Source organism: Ovis aries, chromosome 4, assembly GCF_016772045.2.
Source record: "Ovis aries strain OAR_USU_Benz2616 breed Rambouillet chromosome 4, ARS-UI_Ramb_v3.0, whole genome shotgun sequence".
Taxonomy (NCBI): Eukaryota; Metazoa; Chordata; class Mammalia; order Artiodactyla; family Bovidae; genus Ovis; species Ovis aries.
The window spans coordinates 94,462,470-94,483,759 of record NC_056057.1 but is presented as its reverse complement, the minus strand read 5'-3'; the positions used below and the strand labels follow the sequence as shown (position 1 = coordinate 94,483,759).

At 49.4% G+C, this 21,290-nt stretch overlaps 1 protein-coding gene across 6 annotated transcripts in view; it reads right to left on the bottom strand.

Annotated features, from left to right (window-relative positions):
• CCDC136 (coiled-coil domain containing 136) overlaps window positions 1-21,290 on the bottom strand; it is a 28,138-nt gene that overhangs the window by 5,136 nt on the left and 1,712 nt on the right. For 3 of the 6 annotated variants that reach the window (XM_060415110.1, XM_015095372.4, XM_015095373.4), the window contains exons 3-17: window positions 20,143-20,394; window positions 19,985-20,059; window positions 13,867-14,190; window positions 11,548-11,659; window positions 10,789-10,957; window positions 10,399-10,539; window positions 9,907-10,062; window positions 9,455-9,625; window positions 8,793-8,978; window positions 7,071-7,265; window positions 6,399-6,626; window positions 4,479-4,988; window positions 3,874-4,101; window positions 2,507-2,788; window positions 1,510-1,794 (exon numbers count right to left, since the gene is read on the bottom strand). In XM_060415110.1, coding sequence (XP_060271093.1) covers window positions 1,510-1,794; window positions 2,507-2,788; window positions 3,874-4,101; window positions 4,479-4,988; window positions 6,399-6,626; window positions 7,071-7,265; window positions 8,793-8,978; window positions 9,455-9,625; window positions 9,907-10,062; window positions 10,399-10,539; window positions 10,789-10,957; window positions 11,548-11,659; window positions 13,867-14,190; window positions 19,985-20,059; window positions 20,143-20,394 — 3,314 coding nt within the window. The remainder of the gene's footprint in view (window positions 1-1,509; window positions 1,795-2,506; window positions 2,789-3,873; window positions 4,102-4,478; window positions 4,989-6,398; window positions 6,627-7,070; window positions 7,266-8,792; window positions 8,979-9,454; window positions 9,626-9,906; window positions 10,063-10,398; window positions 10,540-10,788; window positions 10,958-11,547; window positions 11,660-13,866; window positions 14,191-19,984; window positions 20,060-20,142; window positions 20,395-21,290) is intronic. The other 3 variants (XM_042248795.2, XM_042248794.2, XM_042248796.2) reach the window with 3 other exon arrangements.

Sequence of the window (21,290 nt, the reverse complement as noted above, 5' to 3'; positions counted from 1 at the left end):
ACTGTGAGACAAAATGCACTAAAACAAGCTGACAATGGAGAAGGGCTAGTCATGACTGCAACCATCTTCCAGAGAGAAACTGGATTTGCAGGTAGTAACACATATGCCGGAGAAGGCGACGGCACCCCACTCCAGTACTCTTGCCTGGAAAATCCCATGGACAGAGGAGCCTGGTAGGTTGCAGTCCATGGGGTCGCGAAGAGTCAGACACGACTGAGCGACTTCACTTTCACTCTTTACTTTCATGCATTGGAGAAGGAAATGGCAACCCACTCCAGTGTTCTTGCCTGGAGAATCCCAGGGACGGGGGAGCCTGGTGGGCTGTTGTCTATGGGGTCGCACAGAGTCGGACATGACTGAAGCAACGCAGCAGCAGCAGCAACACATATGCCAGTTATAGCTGCCTGTAAAAGAGGCAGGGCCCACGGAGGCAAAGGAACATCTCCATAAGCAGACACAAGAAATGTACTAGATTTTGAAGTAGAAAAATCCAGGCAGCTGTCTAGAAAGATGGCACATGAGGCAAGGAGATCTGTGAGGAGGAGGTTCTGAACAGGCATGTGGTGGGATATAAAGACTTCAAAGAAATGGAACCCTGAAGGAGGGGCTGAGCTTACTCCTACTTCCCACATCCTAAGTCAAGGTCCTCTGCCAAAAGATTGACAGAGAACTGTAACTGGGTCCTTAGCCAGTGGCACAGACTAAACTGACAGAAAATTCCAGAAAACCTTACAAGTTGACTGGGACATCCCACCATAAGAGACTTACTACCCTGTGTTCAAAGGGACAAAAAGAATCAGTACTATAAACTGAGGACTTCTTCAGATACTAATCAAACCCTTCAGAAATCAGAGCCCCCAGTTAACTTCAACCAGGGCAGAGATTCAGCTAGTATGTTCCTATATAGATGTACCAGTTGTTAAAATATAGAAATGCTTTTGTTCTGTTGGTATGTTACCCAGGACACTCCCCTCCAACCTCCCAAGATCTGGTAACTAGAGGGTTAGGGCTCTGGTTGGCCTCCTGAGATTGGCCAACGGCCCTGCTGTACAGATGGAATGTCCCAGCACTTCTGATGGGCTCCACCCCCTTCCTCATGCCTGTAATACTATATAGAACCCAGGAGGCACACCAGCCTCTCCACACCCCTCACGGCAATAGAAGTCAGCCCTAGGGGTGCACCCTGGGAAATCAGGACTGGATAACTTGCCCCGGCTGACAGAAATGGCCATCACTGTCCTCAGCACAGCGCTAGCAGAGGGTGAAGAACCCTCCTGAAGTAACAAGGGCTACCCTGTAGATGAAAGAAGGTGGGACTCCAACCAGTACACTGCAGTTCCCAGAAAATGTGGTCCCCACCTCCACTCCCACTTCCCCAGTGTGGTGCCTCAGAGCTTGCCGGCCTCTGTTCCTGCCAAAGTCCATCCAAGGGCTGGGCCACCCCCAAACACTGGGCACTTGCAACCAAGAGCCCATTTCCCACACGATCTAGCCTTCAGCTATGGTTACCTTTTTGCTCTCAGAAAGTTTGAGGGGGTTGCTTTCCTCTGAAGCTTCTTCATCATCCTCCTCCTCCTGGTCGTCTTCGTCCTTACCCTCCTGGTTGGGGAACTCTTCGTCTTTCTCCTCCTGATCGTCTTTGAACTTAACCTCTTTAGGACCTGATGGCTCAGAAACCATTCTGTCCTGGGACTCCTCCTTTGTTTCCTCCTTCTTTTCCTCTTTCTCCTCCTCCTTTGTTGGACCATCCAAGGATGTGTGGCTGGCCTTATAGTACAGCACCACCTCCAGACTCTGTGGGCGGGGGCAGGACCGGGGATGCTGCTATGACCTTCACGATGATGCTCAACCACCTCGGGAACACGTGCTTCCTGGTGTGTCATGGTGCGTACACAGTACTGTGTCCCGGGACCCAACTGATGCCCCTGTGCACCATGTGGAGGGTAGCCACACCCAACTTCTCTGTGCCTGTACTACACCTACCTGGGACCACACACCTACCTGGGACCACATGTCTACCCAGGACCACACCTACCTATCCGGCCATTAGCCATTTCCTGTAGTTCTCAGAGCTAAAGATCCTACACCTCAACTGCTGTTTCCTACCCTTGCATGGTGGCTCCCATTTTATCCAATCCTCTTCCACGTATGTGTACACAGGGCTTTGAATAAATTCCTTTCTTTTCATCCATTTGGTGCTTCTCTTGGGCATGTGATCTAGGAAAACCACCTCCCACCCCTCCACAAATTGCACTGGGCTACCTGAAACAGTCATCCAGCCTGGGGGCTAGAGCTCCAGATCCGAGTGGTCCGTATTCTACCCTCCCCTTGACCTCACAAGAAAAGGGAGGACCAAACCACTACTAAGATGGATCTACTCTAGACAAGAGACCCCAGAAGCTTCTCTACAGTGACCTCATCTGGTCACAACGGTGATGGAGATGAATTTTCTTCCCAGGATCTCTGGTAACTTCCTACTCGTCTGACTACTAAGGTTACTACTCACCTTTGTAGTCTCAAGGCCGCTCTCAGTACTCTCTACGCTTGGCTTGGCCACCTTTTTATTTTTCACCCCATTGGCGTTCTTGTTCATGTTCTTGTTGCCGTTCTTGCCCCTGATTTCCTTGGTAACAGAGGACTTCTTCTCTTTGAGCTGGCGGAGCTCTTCCTGGCAGCACTGTAGCTGCCCCTCCAGCTGCTCCTGCACGGCCAGGAGCCGCCCCTGCTCATCCATGCTGGCCTGGTACTGCAGCTGCAGCTCCCGCAGCTTGGCCTGCAGTTCCTTGATCTGTTGGTAGTGGAGAGCCCATTACCCGCAGCTGGGCCTACGTGATTAGTCTGGCCCCTGCCTGGGGGTCCTGGCCTCAGAATCTCCCTGCTAAAGCCCGGGGGGAGGCAGATAATACAGAAAAAGTGAAAACCATGGGAAATTAGCCTCAAAAGCAGTTTTACAAAGAGGTTCTCCCTAATTTGAGGCACCTGACTTACAGCTAATGTGATTTAAAAAAAAAAGGATGACTTAAATTACGCTTTTTCTATGAACTGGTGGGGGAATGACTGCTGGGCTAACTGAACCATGGGGCTTGATTACCTAGTGGTTTTTGATAGGAACTCCTACTTCGCTCAGGCTATTTCTCTCACAGGTCAATCATTACTATAGGAACTGCGTCATATCATTCTGAGACCGGACTGGGCTCTTGCACCTTGCCCTGGAAACAAAGGCAACCGCCAACCCTGCTCACTGCTCACTGGTTTTTGTCCTTCCTGGCTTCTGGCAGCACACTGTGGCCTCTGAGGCAGGTACCAACACTAAGCAACTGAGGCCCATGTGTTTCCTGCTCTCTGAGCTTCTCCCATGTGCACAGTGACCCCCACTGGACAGTGGACTACTCCTGGTCAGAGTCAATGCCCTCTATCCCATTCTTAGGGATGCAGAGCACTCTGCTTGGTATTATGAGAAATCCAAAAGACCTGGCCCTGTCCTTGAGGGGCTTACAATCTAGTTAAAGAGACAAAGTGGAATATACACAAACTAACTAAAGAAAATTGGCAGGTAAGAAAATGCAACTCTACAGAAGTGCTCTAGGACAAAAGAGAGAACAAAATGGCAGACGGGAAAAAAATCATTTCAAGGGGTCTTGATGATCAGTAAATTCCAGAATAGCGGGCACCTGAGAAATGCCTGTCAGAGGCCCAGCAGACTGCCCTGCTGCCTGGAGTTCAGCCCCTACTCCGTCCCTCCACCAGGAGGATGGCACCTGAACAGAGTCAGCAGTGAGCTCCCGTCTCACCCTCAGCCTCTCTGAAAGGACTCCAACCTCCTTGGGTTCTGGGGACACCTATGAGAAGCCCTGCCTCGCTGAAAGCAGTTACCTCATTCTTGTCCTTGTCGTTTTGGGAGGCGACGGGCTTCTCAAGGCCTTCCATGCACTCCTTGAATTCCTTCTCGCAGGCGTCCAGCTCCTCCTTGAGCTCTTTCTGCTCATCCAGCAGCTTCTTCATCCGCTGCTGCAGCAGCTTGTGCTCTTCCTGGCTGAGCTGGTACATGGCCTGCACACCCTGCAGCTTGATCAGCACCTTGGCGACCACGTCCTCAAGGTGCTGTGGAGGGCGAGGAGTGAGGAGGGCACCCTGAGGAGCCCCTGCCCTCCACCCGCTCTCTTCGCTGGGCCCTTTTTTCTCATGGGTACAAAACACTGGCCGATAGGATCTGAAGCTGCCCAGGGGGAGAACACTGGATTTCTTCCCATGAAGAGCACATGACTGTGTTGATGAAAAGTCCAGAATCTTAGACTTCCGTCCAGATGGAACTGCATCTCCATAGGAAGTGGGGAGAGCACCTCATTCATTTCCTGACGGTCACCCAGCTCAGCTCTGAGCCCGCTGCCCACTTCACCTCTCGGGCCCTTCCCCGTGGCCTCTCCTAATGAGACAAGAACCATTGTCCCCTGTCTGACCGGACACCTGACTGCCTTTACCTCCACATCTCCAGGCTCGGCCAGCTCGTCGTCCATGCTGCTGCTGACGTAACTCTTGTGACAGGTGACGGAGCTGCTGCTGCTGCTGCCATAGCTCCTCTTATAGGTGTCGGAGCTGCTGCTGCTGCTGCTGAGGTAGCTCCGCTGACAGGACTCGCTGGCATCTGTGCTGCTTTCGTAGCTCTTGAGGAGGCTCTCTTCACTGGCCTGGCTGCTGCCGTAGCTCTTCTGGTAGCCCTCATCGTCATTGAGGTTGCAGCTCTTGTGGCAGTTCTCGTTGCTGGTGGTCGTGCTCGCGTAACTCTTCCTGTAGGAGTCCAGGCTCATCTTGATTGCAGGGGACTGGTCTTGGAGCAGCTGCATTTCTTCCAGACAGAGCTGCAGGTCGGCCTGCAGCCTCTTCCGCTCCTCCAGAAGCCGCTCCTGCTCCTGCTGGAGCAGCTCCTGCTCGGTCTCACTGGCCTCGTACAGCTCCTGCAGGGCCTGCATCTGGGCGATGATCATCTTGGACTGGCGGGAGTGGGTGGGGAGACACCAGCGTTACTTCAGACGCTGCGATCCTTCCAGCGGAACCCCTCCTGGTGAGGATGTCTGAGATCCCAGGTCAAGGAATGGCACACCTGGCCCTCCCAGCTCACCGTGGCCCAGGACTTCCACTTAGCCTGCAGGTACCTGGCATGATTCAATTTCTTACTCACTGGAGAAAATTTCCTAGGGCAGACACTCTGCAATTTCTGGGCTCTCACTTCCCCTGGCTTCTATGCTCTGGTAACCTCCTCTCTCCCTGGAGTAGCACTGAGTGGGTCTCAAGGTCACTCAGCCTCCCTTCTCTCTTCTTAGTCAGGTGGACCTATTATCCTGATCTATGGGGCTCAGTCCCCTCCTCCACCCCCAATTCTAAAATCACCCCTGGCCACGAACATGAGCGTACAAAGAACTCCTCCCTTGGAAGATGCAGACTTCCAATCAGGGTCTCACTATGAGTCCCTCTCCTGCCTCAATTCCAAATCTGGCTTCTGGCATGCTTCCTGGGCCCTCTGGGCCTGGCTCCTTGGCAGCTGATGCCCAGGATGAGATCTGATCTGTTAAGGAAATATTTGCTATTTCCTGGTCTGGTTCCTGGTCTCTGTTATCCAGGCTGAAATCGGATGCCCCTGGAACCTGATCAACCAAATTGCACAGTTTGGACTTCTGCTGCTCCATGCACCTCTGCCTGTCTAGGCTAATATCTGGACAAATCAATCTCACTTAAATGGAAACTGTCTTCCTGCTCTTCCTTGCCTACACTGAGGCCTCAGACCAAATGCATCTCCCAATCCTGAACACACTTGTTTAGAAATTTCCACCAGTATGACCTCAGAGGCCTGACCACTCACTGGTGCTTGAGACACATGGATTCTCTAGTCTAATGCCTCTGACCTGGCTGTTACTGCTGCAAAGTTCCAATCCAATGAAGACAGTGAGGTCAGTACCAAGAACCCCATATGCTGGGAATTTCTGTCTTGGAAACAAATGGCCCCAGATATGCCTCATGTAGAACACCAAAAGGTTACAGATTTGGATCACTGGAAAGCGAACATCTCAATTATCAACCAGCTCATGAGGAAAAGACATGTTTAGAGTCAGTCCTAAAGAACCCAAACACTAGGTTGATCTACCTCCAACTACATCTGGAAAATGAGGTATTAAAGAGACTGAGTTCAAAGGATCAGGAGATCACAGACTTCCTGGTCATCACAGTGCTTCAGCTGGGCATCCATCCAGAGGAGCAGCTCAGGCCAGCCCTAACTAAGGAGCCCATGAGTGGGCTTTAGCTTCCTCTCTGCTCCTGGCCTTCGGAACTCAGACCCTGCTATGGAGCCCCTTTCCCTAGCATGCTGCTACCCCCAGAACTGTCTCCCTACCTCTTGCTATGGTTACCTTGTTGTGACCACACTTTGAGGACTTAGGCCATTTGGGATCCTCGGGATTCTCCAACACTTCCCGGAAGCTGGACTCCTTGAAATGGTGCAGGGCTCCTTGCAGTTCTAACTGTTCTTTTACTATGTTCTCTTGGTTCTGTATCAGTTTCTTCTGCTCCTCCTGCATGCCTTGGTAGAGCATCTGCACTTCACACAGGTCCTGTAACTTTGTGAGGAGCTCCTGACTCTGTGAGGTGGAGCGGAAGGAAGTGGGCGGCACTGTGATGGTTACACGGAAAGACCTCTGCCTCCTTCCCTCTGGGGACCCTTCCCTCAAAGGAGTTGGCTTTGCTCAGCCCACCTGGGACAGGAGGGGAGTCTTTCTACACAGACCTGCTAGTGGAGGAGTAAAGACCTCCTGTGGGTGGATGTCTTTTGCTTTTTATAAAGTGATTTCAAGGACATTTTCTCCAGATGGACTAAATGTCTAAAACGTTGGACAGATTCCAGAGTTGAGGATGTATTTCAAGATTTAAAGCCCTAATCGGCTATTGTGAGCAGTTTTGTGAGAGGAGACTGGCGAGAAAGTGAGGAGTTAAGACAAAGTTCCATTTGCTCCCTTTCACTTCTCCTCAGGTCGCTCACATCCGGGAAGGGCCTCACAGCTGACGGCCGCCCTGGCCGCCATTACCTTGTGGAAGAGACCAGACTTGGGGAGCGGGAACGTGAGCCTGTGCAGCTCTTCTTGTAGCTGGCCCTGCTCCTCCTGCATCCTCCTCTGTTCCTCCAGGAGCTCGCACTGCTCCATCTGCATCTGCGCCATCTCCTTCTGGCTGGCCTTGTAACTCTCCTGCAATTCTGTCAGTCTGAAGAGCAGCGCGTCACACTGTGGACGGGGCAGGGCACACAGGGCGGTCAGCGGACCACGCCTGTGTTCTGTCCTGTGATTCACCAGAGTCTCCTGCCCTGTGGTCACCTTAGACTAATCACCCCAAGCTCCACTGTGCCCTCTAGAGGCCTAGATGCTGAACGGGAACCCCAGCAGGCCGCTCAGGGCTGAAGTTTGGCCATGCTGGATATTTTGCCTACTAGTCCTCTCTGAGGGTGGTTTTCAAGAGAGTGTTGGCAATGCCCCTCCCTTCTTACCTCCCTCCTGCTTCTTTCCTCTGGTGAAGACCATTTTCCCACCGTGCTGGGAATTCTAGTTCTCCAGTTGTTTCTATAACTGATTATGTTCCTTACCAATAACGATGTATTTTCACCCTAATTTTCCCCCATTTTTGTGTTCATCATCAGCTTCAAGAATCTTTAGAGAAGTATGAACTATTGCTGAGCTGGGGTTGAGAAGACTAAAGTATCCTATGATTCCAAAAACCCAATCTTCTAATATTAGACTAGTCTCAATGCTCTTTTAGGACTAGAGAAAAGACCGGCTCTGTGTGCCAGCATCCTTCTCCCTTCCTATGGTCCCCTCCCCTAGTAGAGGAAGTGATGAGCAGGATATGGACCCCTTGGACCTCTCAATGCAGTCGGTGTGGCGGGAGGAGAGAAAGTGAGCCTGGGTGTAGAAAGGCAGGTGGACTACTAGGGCAGCCCAAAAACCATCTCCAGCGCTGTGTCTTCGGAAGGCCTTCCCCTGGAGACACAGCATGCTGCAGCAGGAGCGAATGAGTATTCAAGCAGTATTTTGCATCATGTGTTGGCATTTTTCCATTTCCTGTCAGTGATCAGGAGCTGAAAGTACTCAATAAAGCTAACCAATAATGACTTGCCTTTTACACACTATGGAGAAAAGGGAAAGGAAGGAAGGAAGGCCTTATTCATCATCAGGATTTTTCACTAAAACAAAGTGAGGTAAGAAGTATTCTGCTCAATTTAAAAAGGGTAAGATTCGAGTTGAGAATTTAACTACTCTGAAGTCATGGAATAAATCCTGGAAAAGCCTAGGTTCTTCTAATAACCAATCAGCGCTCAGGGCACCAACCATGCCTTCTGACAAGAGCACCTACAATCTGCCTCAGAAAACTGGACCTTCTCTTTCTAGTTCTAACAGTCATAGTTGTGTATATGGGCCTACATGTATGTTCTCCTCCACAAATGACAGGATATCACTATAGTTCTAATAATAAAGTATAAAGTCTACTCTCATGGAGTCATGTGTAAAATCTTCAGGTGTTCAGACTGGACCCAGATGTATTGATTCTACTAATCTGTAGCTCAGGCTTAAAGTGAAGGTCAAGTCAAAGTCTTAATGTTAACAGCATGGGTTCTGCCTCTGTTCCCTGCCTTTCCACACTCAGCTGTGACGGGACAGGAGGTCCATCAAGCCTCTCGTTTGCATGACTTCATCTCTTGCCCCTCTACTTCCTCTCTCCAAGGCTCAGGAGACCTCACCTGTCTTAGTTACAATTACCTTATTAGCACACTTCCCCTTGTCCTCTAGGATGGACTGGGTGCTCCTGAGCTGCTGCAGCTCCTGCTGGCAGAGTAGGAAGTCCTGCTCCAGCTGGTCATACATGTGCTTCTGCCGGTCCAGCGTTTCCTGGCTGCACTGGTACAGCCGCTTCGTCTCCTGCAGCTGGGCGTGGACCTCTGCACTCTGGGGTGGGGAGGCACACCCCGCCATTATCCCCAGAGCCACATGGCCACACTCTCTCCTCTCAGGCAGGGGCTAAGGGGTCTTACCCTGTCCTTTCCAGGTCTGGGGTGGGACTCCCTGAGATGGACCAATCCCTAACAGGCTCTCCACAGACACTGGGGGCTTCCTCTCTGGGGAGGCAGGGAAGGGAAAGGGCCTCCTTTCTACAGTCCTTTCGGACTTGACATCACAGGAAGCCGAGCATGTTGTGACCCTCTGAGGTCACCTTTCCACTGAGCACAGTCATAGTTGCGCATATGGACCTACATATATGTTCTTCATGAATGACAGGATGTGATTATGGTTCTAATAGTAGGGTAGAAAGTCTCCTCACCAACAGCTCCTCCACAGAACTACCATTCCTTTCTCCTGCGGACCCAGCCTCTCACGGGAGGGTCTGCCGGGCTACCTTCTCCCTCGCCTGAAGCCTGTTTTACCTTCTCGCTGCTCTCCTGGTAGGTGGTCACAACACCCCTGAGGTGCTGCACCTCAGCCTCGTGGCAGCGCAGAGTGTCCCGCAGGTGCTGCTGCACGTCCAGCAGCTTGTTCTTCTCACATGAGATGCTGTGGCACTGCAGCTGCAGCTTCTGTAGCTGGCACTGTAGCTCCTGCAGTGGAGGGGGCCTGGGGCAGTGCCTCTGCAGTCCTCCACCCACTCACTCTTCTGCTGGAGTCGCCCTCAGACATAGACAGTCTGAGAATCCACTGGTCCCTGCCCTGCGCTTACAGGCTGCCCTCTGGTCCAATGGGGGACTTGAGGGCAGCTGGAGTCCTGGACCTGCGGTGCCATATAGGTAGCAGCTGGAGCTATTTCAATGCTCTACTTTTCTCCCCACCCTGCCCAAACCTCCTGGCACCTAAGCAGCCCCTCATCTTGGGTTGCTGTTACCTTCTCACTCTGGCTTTCTACTGTGCTTTTCATGACTTTGAGCTGCCGGAGCTCAGCCTGAAGTTGTAGCTGCACCTTCAAGAGCTCACTCTGCTCATCCTGGCTAGCATCGTACTTTTGCTGCAGGGCACAGAGTCTGGTCTTCAGCTCCTCGTTCTGTGGTGGGGAGGATGTGGGAAGAGTGGTTACTCTCAGAAATCAGCAGACCCCTCTCCACACCAGAGTGGTTCTTTTTGCCGAGCGGACATTTTGAGGAGCTCCCCTGGGCATTAGGGTTTAGTTTCTTCTCTGCAGCGGACGCTCCATCATGACTACCATTCTAGAATGCAATGCTGTGTGACTTCTCCACTTGCTCTCCAGTTGACCATATCCCTGGCTGCAGGCCAAGAATCAGTAGAGCGCAGCCCGCCTCTGCCTTCATCCTCCCTGGAAGTGGCAACTCCAATCAGGCCCTTCTGCCCTCCCCTGGTGCCCGGCCCTATCCGTGTTTACCTGGGTGACGCTGTGGGACGTCTGAAACCGAAGCACCTCATTCTGTGCACACTTTAGCTCCCTCTGCAGCCGCTTCTGCTCCTCCTCACTGGTCCGGCGATGGTGATGTAGCTCTTGCAACTCACAAGTCAATTTCTTACACTGTGTGGGAAATGGAACAGGAAGCCTGAATTACTACAGGGACCATATGCACTCCAGGAATGGACCTAGGCAGAGTATGGCAGTCCTTTTACTGGAACATTCCATGAAAGGCACACAAGTGAGACCCCAGAGTCTGATCTCTTGCCATAGCACCTGTCTCCCTGGTTAGCCTTGTGTCTAAGGAGATGCTGCTGACACAGGCCAGGAGAAGGTAAGAGAGAGGCAGTGAAGGAGCTGGCCTTTCCCTACCTTGCTCTGCATGTCATGCATCTGCTCCTTGGCTCCCAGTAGCTGCTGCCGCAACAAATGCATTCCAGGATCGGGCTCCAGGAAATCCTCTTCTGAGGTCTGAGACTCTGCTGACCTCATAGTCCGTAGCGTTTGGGACTCCAGCCATCTTTCTGTTGCTCTTCGTGTCCTGTAATTCAGAACCCCAGAGCCACGTTTGGGAGAATGCTCTGCCCAGCACCACCTGCGAAGTATGCCTGGTCCTGATGCCTTCATTTTAGGCAAAAGACAGTTAAGGAGACTTCTCTTGTGATTTACCTCTCAAATACACTTGAAGGATGACAGAAAAAGTCCCCAGCATCTCAACCTGCAAAGGCATGTCTGGTTCTGGGAGACCCTAAGGGTACTAGTCCAGTCAGGCTCCAGGCTGGGACTGGAGTCAAACCAGCTCCAGTTTGGAGGCAATGCGTCCTTTGACTGGATCAAGTCTGGGAGGACAACAAAGGAATTGCTTCTCCTCTGCTCCAGAGCAGAGCCAACCAGACCTAACTGCCTGGAGTGGAAGAAAATGAAATTTCAGAACTTGCCCAGCTCTAGTCCTGAGACATCTGGTTGGATCCCCATACCTGCTTCTCAGCAGTATTCAAACCCTTCAGATACCATGGGAAGGACCAGCTCTCCCACAGTGGAGGAAGGCAGGGGAGCCTGACATCTGCCTTCTCCGGTCCTACTCAGGGAATAGCCCTGTCCTAAAGAGCCCTGTGAGCCTGTGGGCTGTACCTCTCACTCTCCAGATCTGCAAGCTGCCCTGTGAGGCTGCTGTTGCTCTCCTGCAGGGCCCGGTACTCCTCGTTCAGGAAGTGGTAGCGTTCCCGCAGTTGCTGCAACTCTTCTGCAGAGGACAGGCAGAGAGGTGAGACCCCCAGGGAGGAAGCACAGATGACCAGCCCCCAGTTTTCCAGCCTAGAAATCTGGCTGTGGAAAACTGAAGTTTCTTTTTCTAGAGACAGATGAGATACCCCATGCAGAGGTTTAGAAGATGGGGCCCGGAAAGTTTCAAGTTGCAATGGGTCTTTGTCCTCTCAGTGTGCTGCCCATCTTTTCAAATTCCCAGAAGACTGGCCCTGGGTGTCCATCTTCAAAACTTCAACCAAGAGGGCTGGGGTTGGGGGGTGGAGGTGGCAGGGGAAATAAGCAAAACCAACCAAGACAGTGTCTTCAGATTTTCAGCTTTTGAGGGTTTAATTAATTGTGAGGGTTTTTGGTTTATTGTATTTAAAGCTCCCATTCAACTGTTTATGGTTAGGGTCCTTACACTTTTAGTACAAAAAGCTGAGAGTGTGAACTGCCAGTCCTCGGCTTTCAGAGACAACCCAGGCATCCTTGCATTTCTTGTTGTCCTTTTACTTCCTTTATCATCGTACCCAATCCATCGGCCTGCACATGGTCAAGAATTCTTTCTAATGATCTTTTTTATCTGCTGACGAAAAAGCCCACCACAACCGAACCCACAAATCATACATCCACAAGCGTCAGCAGAGATCTGGTTAAAATGCCCCAGCACAAATCCTAAGTTCCATATACCAATACTCTTTCATGATGTGAAAATAGAAACACACATATCTGCTTTTTCATGATTAAGAATTAATTCTCTCAGAATACTAATTCTGCTGATGTTTAAAGAACACTAACTTGCTCCAATTAGAGCCCAAGGCCTATCTTTCCCGCTGTAAGAGTCAACACCCCGACATTCACTTTTAGTATTCCTTCTTTAGTCCAATCAAAAGTCTTCAGCATACTCCAGTTTACCGTAGAAGGAAGGAAGGAAACTCATCTTTAATAAAAGCTAACCATGTGCTAAGCATTAGACCGGATGATTCCCGCCTTGGAGTTAGTTGTATGTGAGTGCTTTCAGCATACTAGGCATTTCATTTAATCCCCAAAATAGCCCTATAAGGTTTTCTTTCTTTCTTCTTTTTTAAATAAACTTTTAATGTTAGAATAGTTTTTGATTTACAGAAAAGTTGCAAAGATAGTGCAGAATTCCCTGGGAGTATTTTTACCCAGCTTCCCTTCTTATTAACATCTTTCCATGGGTACATCTGTCATGAGTAAGGAATGAACACTGGTACATTACTGTTAACTAAACTCTATACTTTATTCAGATTTTTCTACGTTTTCCCTAAGGTCCTTTTCCTGTTCCAGAATCCCATCCAACTATAAAGTTTTATTAATCAATTTTCACAGCTATGGAAACCATGAGATAATAACCAGGCTAAGTTTATCCTGCTAATTAGCAGAGCTGAGATTCTGAACAGCCCAAGCCTTCCCACTGTGTTAGCCTCCTTCTCAGAGTATATCAGTCCAAAGGCGCTTCTGAGAGGCCTATTACAGCTGGGAAAACTTGCAGTTCTTTTGATTCCTTGTTGACTGCCTTTGCTTGACCTGGCCTAGTACAGGGCCTCCCATTATACTCAGATCATAAATCTAGCCTCAGAATAAAGGCAAAGTCTCTGATGTCATGAAGCCTAGCAACTCACTGGGAGACTCTGAGCAGAGCTCTAAGCTTTTGTGTACCTCATGTATTACTGGAAATAACCTCTGTTCCTCTCCAGCTGTCTTGTGCTCTGGTTTGTTGCCCCCTAAAACTTCTACTTGGGGAGAGCTGTGTGCTATGCTGTGCTTAGTTGCTCAATCGTGTCCAACTCTTTGTGACCCCATGGACTGCAGTCCACCAGGCTCCTCTGTCCAAGGGGCTTCTCCAGGCAAGAATACTGGAGTGGGTTGCCATGCCCTCCACTCAGATTCTTTACCATCTGAGCCACTAGGGAAGCAGGAAGGGCTTTAGCACAGGCAAATCAACAAATGTACAATGGCTCTGTGAGGAAGAATTCTCAGGGGACATCTCCATGGTGCTGTTTCTTATACCATCATAGACTGGTTACATGACCTCAAGCTTTTCTCTCTCACAGTCTTGAATCCCACCTAGAAGTTTCTTCTACAGGTTCCCAATTCATGATCTAAGCCCACCTTCTTGCAGCCTAGCTCCCTTTGCTTGATTTGACTCATAGACCGGGAGGAGGGCTTGCTTTCTCATACCTTGCATCTCAGAGAAATCTGAGAGACTGAAACTATTGGAAGGGTCAGAGTTCTTCATGTCTATTTCTGCACGGAGGGAGGTGATCTCCATCTCATACTCTCCTCGGATTCGGTCCATGTCCTCGAGTTCATTCTGCATCCGGCAGATGTCCTCCTGCAGGGAGGCTATGTCACTGTCGTGTTCAGTCGCGGAGTCCTCCGCTGCTTGCCGCAGAGTCTGGATCTCAGCCCGGGCTAAATGCAACTCCTGTTCTATTTCCTTAAGTTCACATTCTTTTTCACGCTCTAACAGGGAAATTTCCTCCCGCAGGGACCGCAGCTCACCTGCAAAGCCCAAAGATGATACTGAGATGATCAAGAGGATAACCGACTGTATTCTAGAGGCACAAAGTTAAAAGGCAGGTTTATTTCTTATCTGGAAACTCCTGACAACCAGGTCTCTACCCCATCAGAGAAGTATAGCTTCACCTGATGTGGAATAAAGGGAATACCTAAGAGAACAGAGTCAATCTAGGTAGTAAGGTGCAACAGGAAAGCAGATCTTGAGGCTCTGCATGAAAAACAAATTAGGCCAAAAAAAACAAACAAAACAAACCCCCAAAGACAAACAAACAACAACAAAAAACAAATTAGGCTACCCCAAACAAAAAGTATTAGGTACTTCTAAGAAATCACCTAACAGTTAAAGACCAGACCTAATTTTCAGCATTTTACTTATGCCCTGCTGCTGCTGCTGCTACTGCTGCTGCTGCTACTGCTGCTGCTGCTGCTGCTGCTGCTGCTGCTGCTGCTGCTGCTGCTGCTGCTGCTGCTGCTAAGTCGCTTCAATCGTGTCCAACTCTGTGTGACCCCACAGACGGCAGCCCACCAGGCTCCTCCATCCTTGGGATTCTCCAGGCAAGATTGCTGGAGTGGCTTGCCATTTCCTTCTCCAATGCATGAAAGCGAAAAGTGAAAGTGAAGTCGCTCAGTCATGTCTGACTCTTCACGACCCCATGGACTACAGCCTACCAGGCTCCACGGGAGTTTCCAGGCAAGAGTACTGGATTGGGTTGCCATTGCCTTCTCCGACTTATGCCCTGAGTCTTCCCAAAACGTATCTACTAAAAAAACACTTATAGACTATTCTCATCTATTCAGCCTTGGAGCTTAGAAATTACAGAGGCTCAGATTTTCCACAAACTGCTTGTGTAAGTACTGGTCCCAAAACAATGTGTATTTAGAGCTCACAGCTGAAATTCAAATGTAAGCTCATGGCAAGGTAATCAAACAATGGGGAAATAAACTAGATGCCAATCAATAAGGGACTGTTTAAACTGAAGAAGATGAAATAGAATATTGGCTGCCATTTAAAAGAAAGTGGCAGATCTATAGAGAAAATATGAAAGGGTTTCCATAATATACTAACTAGAAAGAAAAATGAGCTGTAAAATACATGGTATTATCTCATTTTTGCAAAAATATTTCTATGTATAATATATAACACAAATATATAAAGACACAGAAAAAGGTCTGGAAAGATAGAAGTCCTCAACTGTAAAACACCGTTGCTGCTAAGAAATGATTCAGCATGTGAGAGGGACTTTTACTTTCCACATTATATATATCACCGCTTTGATACTTTTCACAACAAACCTATATTTTATAATATGTTTTAATGTACAAAATAGACATGTCAGAGCTCTCAGTATCTGTGGAGCATCTCAGGGTTTCTGAACAGAGGTACCCATTGGGAATCAGGAGAACCTAAACGTGGAACAAGAGTAAAAGATATTGCCACCAATACAGAATTCAAATTTAGGGGGTCAGGATTAGGAAATTAGGATTGAGTTAAGAGGGTCAGGACCTTCCCACAAACTCTTTGCAAACCGTCTCCCTAATCCTTGCCCCCAACTCCCTTCAGATTTCAACCTTCCCTAGCCTCTCCCCGCACCTTCTCAAAAAATTAAGCAAAGTCCTTCATTAAATGCTCTCATAGCCCCTTGTACTTTGCAGTGTGTGTGTTATTAAAACACTGGCCTCCCCTTCACTTGTAAGCTTCATGAAGACAGGAATCATGTCTGTTTTGCTCACCATTATAGCTCCAGGATCTGCCAGAGACCCTAACATAATGCACTCAATAAATATTTGCTGTATACATGCATAAATGAGGCAGGGGATACCTCTAGTTCACAAACTTTTACTGAGGACCACAGGTGCAGAATTGTATGTTTGGCTATTAAAAAAAAAAAAAAAAGAACAAACAAAAAAACCCCACTAGAACAGAAAATGGAGGTTTGAGAAGAAAAACTTGGACATACTACAGACATAAATGCTGAGCCTATGGGGAGTCCGGAGGCATGGGGGAAGGTCTCTAGCCCTACACTGCCAAGCTCACAGGTGCGATTCTGGGCACACCTTTTCCCAGCCTTCCTCTCTCTACAAGCATCCTAGCTGTCTCCTCTACTTAGTCTATTCAACAAGTATTAGTTGATCACCTCTGTGCCAAGCCCAAACATCCCTGCTCAGATTCTCTGACTTCTTTCCTTTTTGAAGGAAACAAAGTCCTTGCTCTTTTTACTACTGAACAGTCTGCCCCTTGGAGCATATAGCCTAGTGGGGGAGACACACAAGTCATCGGCCATTAGGATAAAGGCCCGGGTGGGTTTTCTGTTAGAACCCTTCACTTCCCCACTCTACCCCTGATGTTCAGGTTCAAGTATCCCTGAGGTTTTCCTCTATGTCTTAAAAAAAAAAAAAGACATTCTCAGATCCACTGAAGAATGGCGAAGGGTCCCTCTCAACCTTGAAAAGCTCTTAATTGGAAACACACAGGGGCAGGGAGGTGGCGCTTGCAGAGGGGTGGAGCTTGCGGGCACCAGGGAGGACCTTATCGGGAGGCTGGGCGGGGCTCACTGGGGCGGCCTCCCTAGGAGTTGGAAAGGCCGGACTGGGCTGCTGAAGAGCCGGCGCCGGTTGACAGTGAGACTGGGGCCATCAGGGCGACCCCGAAGGCCCTGGAGCCGGGCGAGGGGCACAGAAAAATCAGTTCTCACTCACTGCTTATGGCCTCCATCTCACTGGCCCGCCCCTCACCAAGAGGTCTCTCTGCGGGGGGCCCTCCCGCCGCCGGCCGGTCCCAGCCCCCGAGGGGCTGTACCAGCTACCTCTGAGGCCGCGCGCGCCCCCTCTTGGCGGAAACGGGCAACGCGCGTGCGCAAGGACTCCGCGGGGTGGGGTTTGGGCGCCTTCCCCAAACCTTCCCTCATAGCTCAGTGGGTAAAGAATCTATCTGAAAGGGAGGAGACCAAGGTTCGATTCCTGAGTCGGGAAGATCCCCTGGCAAAGGAAATGGCAACCCACTGCAGAATTCTGGCCTGGAGAATCCCATGGACAGAGAAGCCTGACAAGCTACAGTCCATGGGGTTGCAAAATTTGGACACGACTTAGTGACTAAACCACCAGCACCCAGACCTGCAGCATCCCCCCACCGCCGCCCCATCTCACCCCTGCGCTAAGGTGAGGTCTAACGCTCTAGCAGATCCTTTCTTTCACCATACCAACATGATCCAGTGTGACCCATCCCCCAAAAACAAAACACCAGCTGTCCCCTGACTTCCTTTCCGTTGTTTCTCTGCTTCTCTCCAAGACATGACTACTGGAATTATGCGTACTCACCTTCTCCATTTCACTTCCCCTTTCCTCTTCAAGCTCAGTACAGTCAGGCTTCTATCTTCACTGAAACGTCTCAGAGCCCTCCATCTTGCCCAATCCAATGGCCATCTTACTTAGCAACTTTTGACAGTGCTGATCACTGTCTCCTTGAAGCACTTTCTGCTCTTGGCTTCCAGGTCACCAAATGCTCCAGTGGTTCCTCGTACTTCAGTCTCTATTCATTTCTCCTTGCCTGTGAGACTTTTAACTTCCAGAGCAGACCCTTTTCTCTCCTTTTCCTGAATCTCTCCATGTGATTTCACTGTGATCTCCCATGGATTCAAATGTAATCTATATGCTAATGATGCCCAAATTTATATCTCCAGTCTTGACTCTCCCCTGGTTCTAGATTCATATATCCAACAGCTGCCTTTAATATATTTACTTAGATGTCAATAGCCATTTCAAACTCAACATGTAGAAAATATGTCTTAAAGAGTTCTCCTAGCCCTGAAATTTGTTCCTTGTCAAGTTGTTCCCAATCCAGTAGATGACACCACCATCCATTCAGTTTCTCAAGGCAAAGTCATCTTTCATGCCTCTCTTATCCCCCCATCCAATTCAGCAAGTCCTGAGAGCTCTAAATTTCAAGTTGTATTCTCAGTCATCTCCATTTCTCCTGCTCTAATCCAAGCAACCACCATTTCTTTGCTGGACTATTGCAATTATTTGCTGACCAGACTCAACTGCTTTGACTCTCTTCTTGTCATTCAATTTCCACAGAGTAGCCAAAGCATTCTTTTAAGAATGTAAAGTGGATCATATCCCTCCAGCCCTGGCTAATACCCTCCCATGTTTTCCACTATACTTAGAATACAAGTCAAACCTCTCAGCTGACTTATAAAGTCCTCTGTAATCTGAACTCTCCCACTTCTCAGAACTCTCTCTTAGCAAAATCCTCCACATGCACTTTGCTCCAGCCACGATGTCCCTCAAACACATGAAGCTTATTCTTGCCTCTGAGCTTCTGCAGTTGCTAGTTCACCTGCCTGGTGTGCACGTCCCTCAGATATTCTTCATGATTCAGGTCTTAGCTCAAATGTCCCTTTCTCAGACATTTCTAACTACTTTATCAAAAATATACTTCCATCTTACCCCCATCCATATCATATTGTTATATTTTCTTCCTAGCATTTATTGTTATATTTTATTCCTGAACTGATGGTGTTTGTCTGTTTTCTGCCTTTCCCATCAGAATGTACTCTTCATTAGGGCAGGGATCTGATCTATGTTGTCCATAGCTAGTCCTCCAAGTATACAAGCACTCAATAAATGGTTGATAAAGCATATAAGTCAGCCCTATTTTACAGCTAAGGAACTGAGTCTCAGAAAGATAAAAGTGACTTGCTCAATATCACAAAGCTTGTTATGTGCCAGAACTGGGCTCAAGAATCTAGGTGACCTGAGACCAATGCTCACACTCTTTCCCCAGAGCAACATGGCTCCTGCAGTTTCTCTCCCTCCCTGAATGGCAATCCACTCCAGAATTCTTGCCTGGAGAATCCCATGGACAGAGGAACCTGGTGGGCTACAGTCCATGGGGTCACAAAGAGTCGGACACAACTGAGCGACTAACACTTTTACCTCCCCTCCCACCTCAGCGCCTTTATTGTCTACTTTTCCTGTTATATTTTCTACCTTTGCTTACGTCTTCTTTCCCTCCTTCTCTCCCACCTTGGCTTGCTCTCTCCAGGCCTGCTTGCCAGCCTTCCTTATTTTTCCATTTATACTTCTCTTTTGGCTTGATCTCAGTTCTGCCTGGAGACTCCCTGCAGTTTTCTAGGGCAGCTCCCCCAAATCTTCCCAAAGCCCACAGATGTAACAAAACCTGCCTCTTTATTTCATGGCACAGTGGACTGTAGGATGCTTGCCTTGCTGCTTCCCAGAGACATGGGCTTTAGAAAAAAAAGGGCTTTGGGGGCCAGTAGCTCGGTCCTAGGTAGCAAGAGAAACGTTCTCATCTGCTTCCCTTAAAAGATGCACTGAGTCCCCTCCTGTCACTTCTCACTGGCTCACCACTCTTCCCATGATGCTCTTGGAGGGATGGGGGGAAAGGTAATATGGTTTGTAATTCAACCCTGACTACATGCCCCTGGCACTAACCAGGAAAACAAAGAAAAAGGGATGAGAAGGGGAGAGACTGAGGGGAGAAGAGGGAGTTAGCCTCAAGGAAAGGGAGTGAAATGGGAGGGCAAGAAAAGGGAAGGAAGAGGGGAACACAAGAGTCAGTTAGAGGTGCAAAAAAAAAAAAAAAAGGAAATTAAGAGGGTAATGGAGAGATGAGGAGAAAAGGGTAAAAATAGTAGAAGAAACTGAGGAGGAAGTACCGAGTTCGGCTCCATTGGTCTGCTGTGCCTCTGCTAAACCCTCAAGACACAAGTACTTGGATGATCGCCTACCCGCCAGTCCAAGTGCGAGGACTTACCCTGGAGCTGCTGGATCTGCTTAGTGAACACCTCTGCCTGCTGGGCGCTGGCCAGCCGCTCGTCCTCCAGGAGCCCTGCAGGGACAGGGGAGCTGATGTCAGGGTGGGGACCCAGTGTCTTTGGGACCAAGCCCTCCAGTCCCATCGCAGGTGCTCACCCTGCAGCTCCAGAGAGTCATCTTCGTGCTGCCCTGCCAGCTCCCGGGTCTCCTCCAGTTCTGCCACCAGCCGCAGCACCTGAGCCCTCAGCTCCTCCAGCTCCGTCTCCGTGAGGCTCAGGCCTCGGTGCTTGCTAACCGACAGGGAGCCTGCGTTGCCGCCTTTCTGCCCTGGATCATCCTCTTCTTCCATCTCTTCTTCCTCCTCCTCCTCCTCTTCCTCCTCGTAGAGAGCTGGGAGTAACACTTCCCCTAGGAGAGACCCCCGCAACATCCCGCCAGCGAGTAAGAGCCAACTTTCTTACACAGTCCTTAGAGGGCCCTCCACCTCACTGTCCTTAGAGGACAGAGATGGTATAATAGTGCCACCTGGTGTCCCCCAAGGAGCCTCTGGGCAGCACCTGCATGCCTGAGGGGCCCTGAGGTGTGAGAGTCAAGTTTGGAGGTATCCATCCCCCTCCCAGGCACTTCCTGGACCAATATTGCCTCTGGGGCCTCCAAGGACTGCCTTCAGGTGGACTGAACAGCCAGGGACTGGCTTGCACAAGGATACCTTGCTTCTTCTATCCTTGTCTCTGGGCACAAGTAGTCAAGAAAGGATTCAGACACTGGGTGTGTCTTTAAGCCAAACAGGGCAAGAATTACAGTTTGGGGGTTTGTACAAAGTTTACAAACGATCCAGGTGGCTTGTGAGAAACTAGCCTTTCCATTATATGAAAGTGTTGCCTGTCAGTAGGCAGAGAAAGAGAACATCTGAATGAAATGATCTAAAGGATTTACTGGACAAACACTGGGGCCCTTCCAAACATATTCCATTGAATAGACTTTTTGAAATTTTCTACCAAGTCCACTTTTCTTTTCCCTGCTGAGTGTCTGGGGGTCTCACTTCCTCCCCTGCTGACCACAAGGCAGTTTTTAGGGGAAAGTCATAGGTTGTACTTGTGTGTAAAAGAAAGCCTGCCATTTTAATGAGTTAAGAAACTGGGGTGTGTTGGTCCCCAGTCTCTGGCTGGCAAGCACCCCCTCCTTTACTGCAATGCAGTTTCTCTAAATAGCAAAACCTTATCTGGATGGCAATTGTTTTAAAATTCTGAGTCTCTGGCCTGGTTTTGTCCAGTAACCACAGCCTAAGATTCATCTGGGACCCC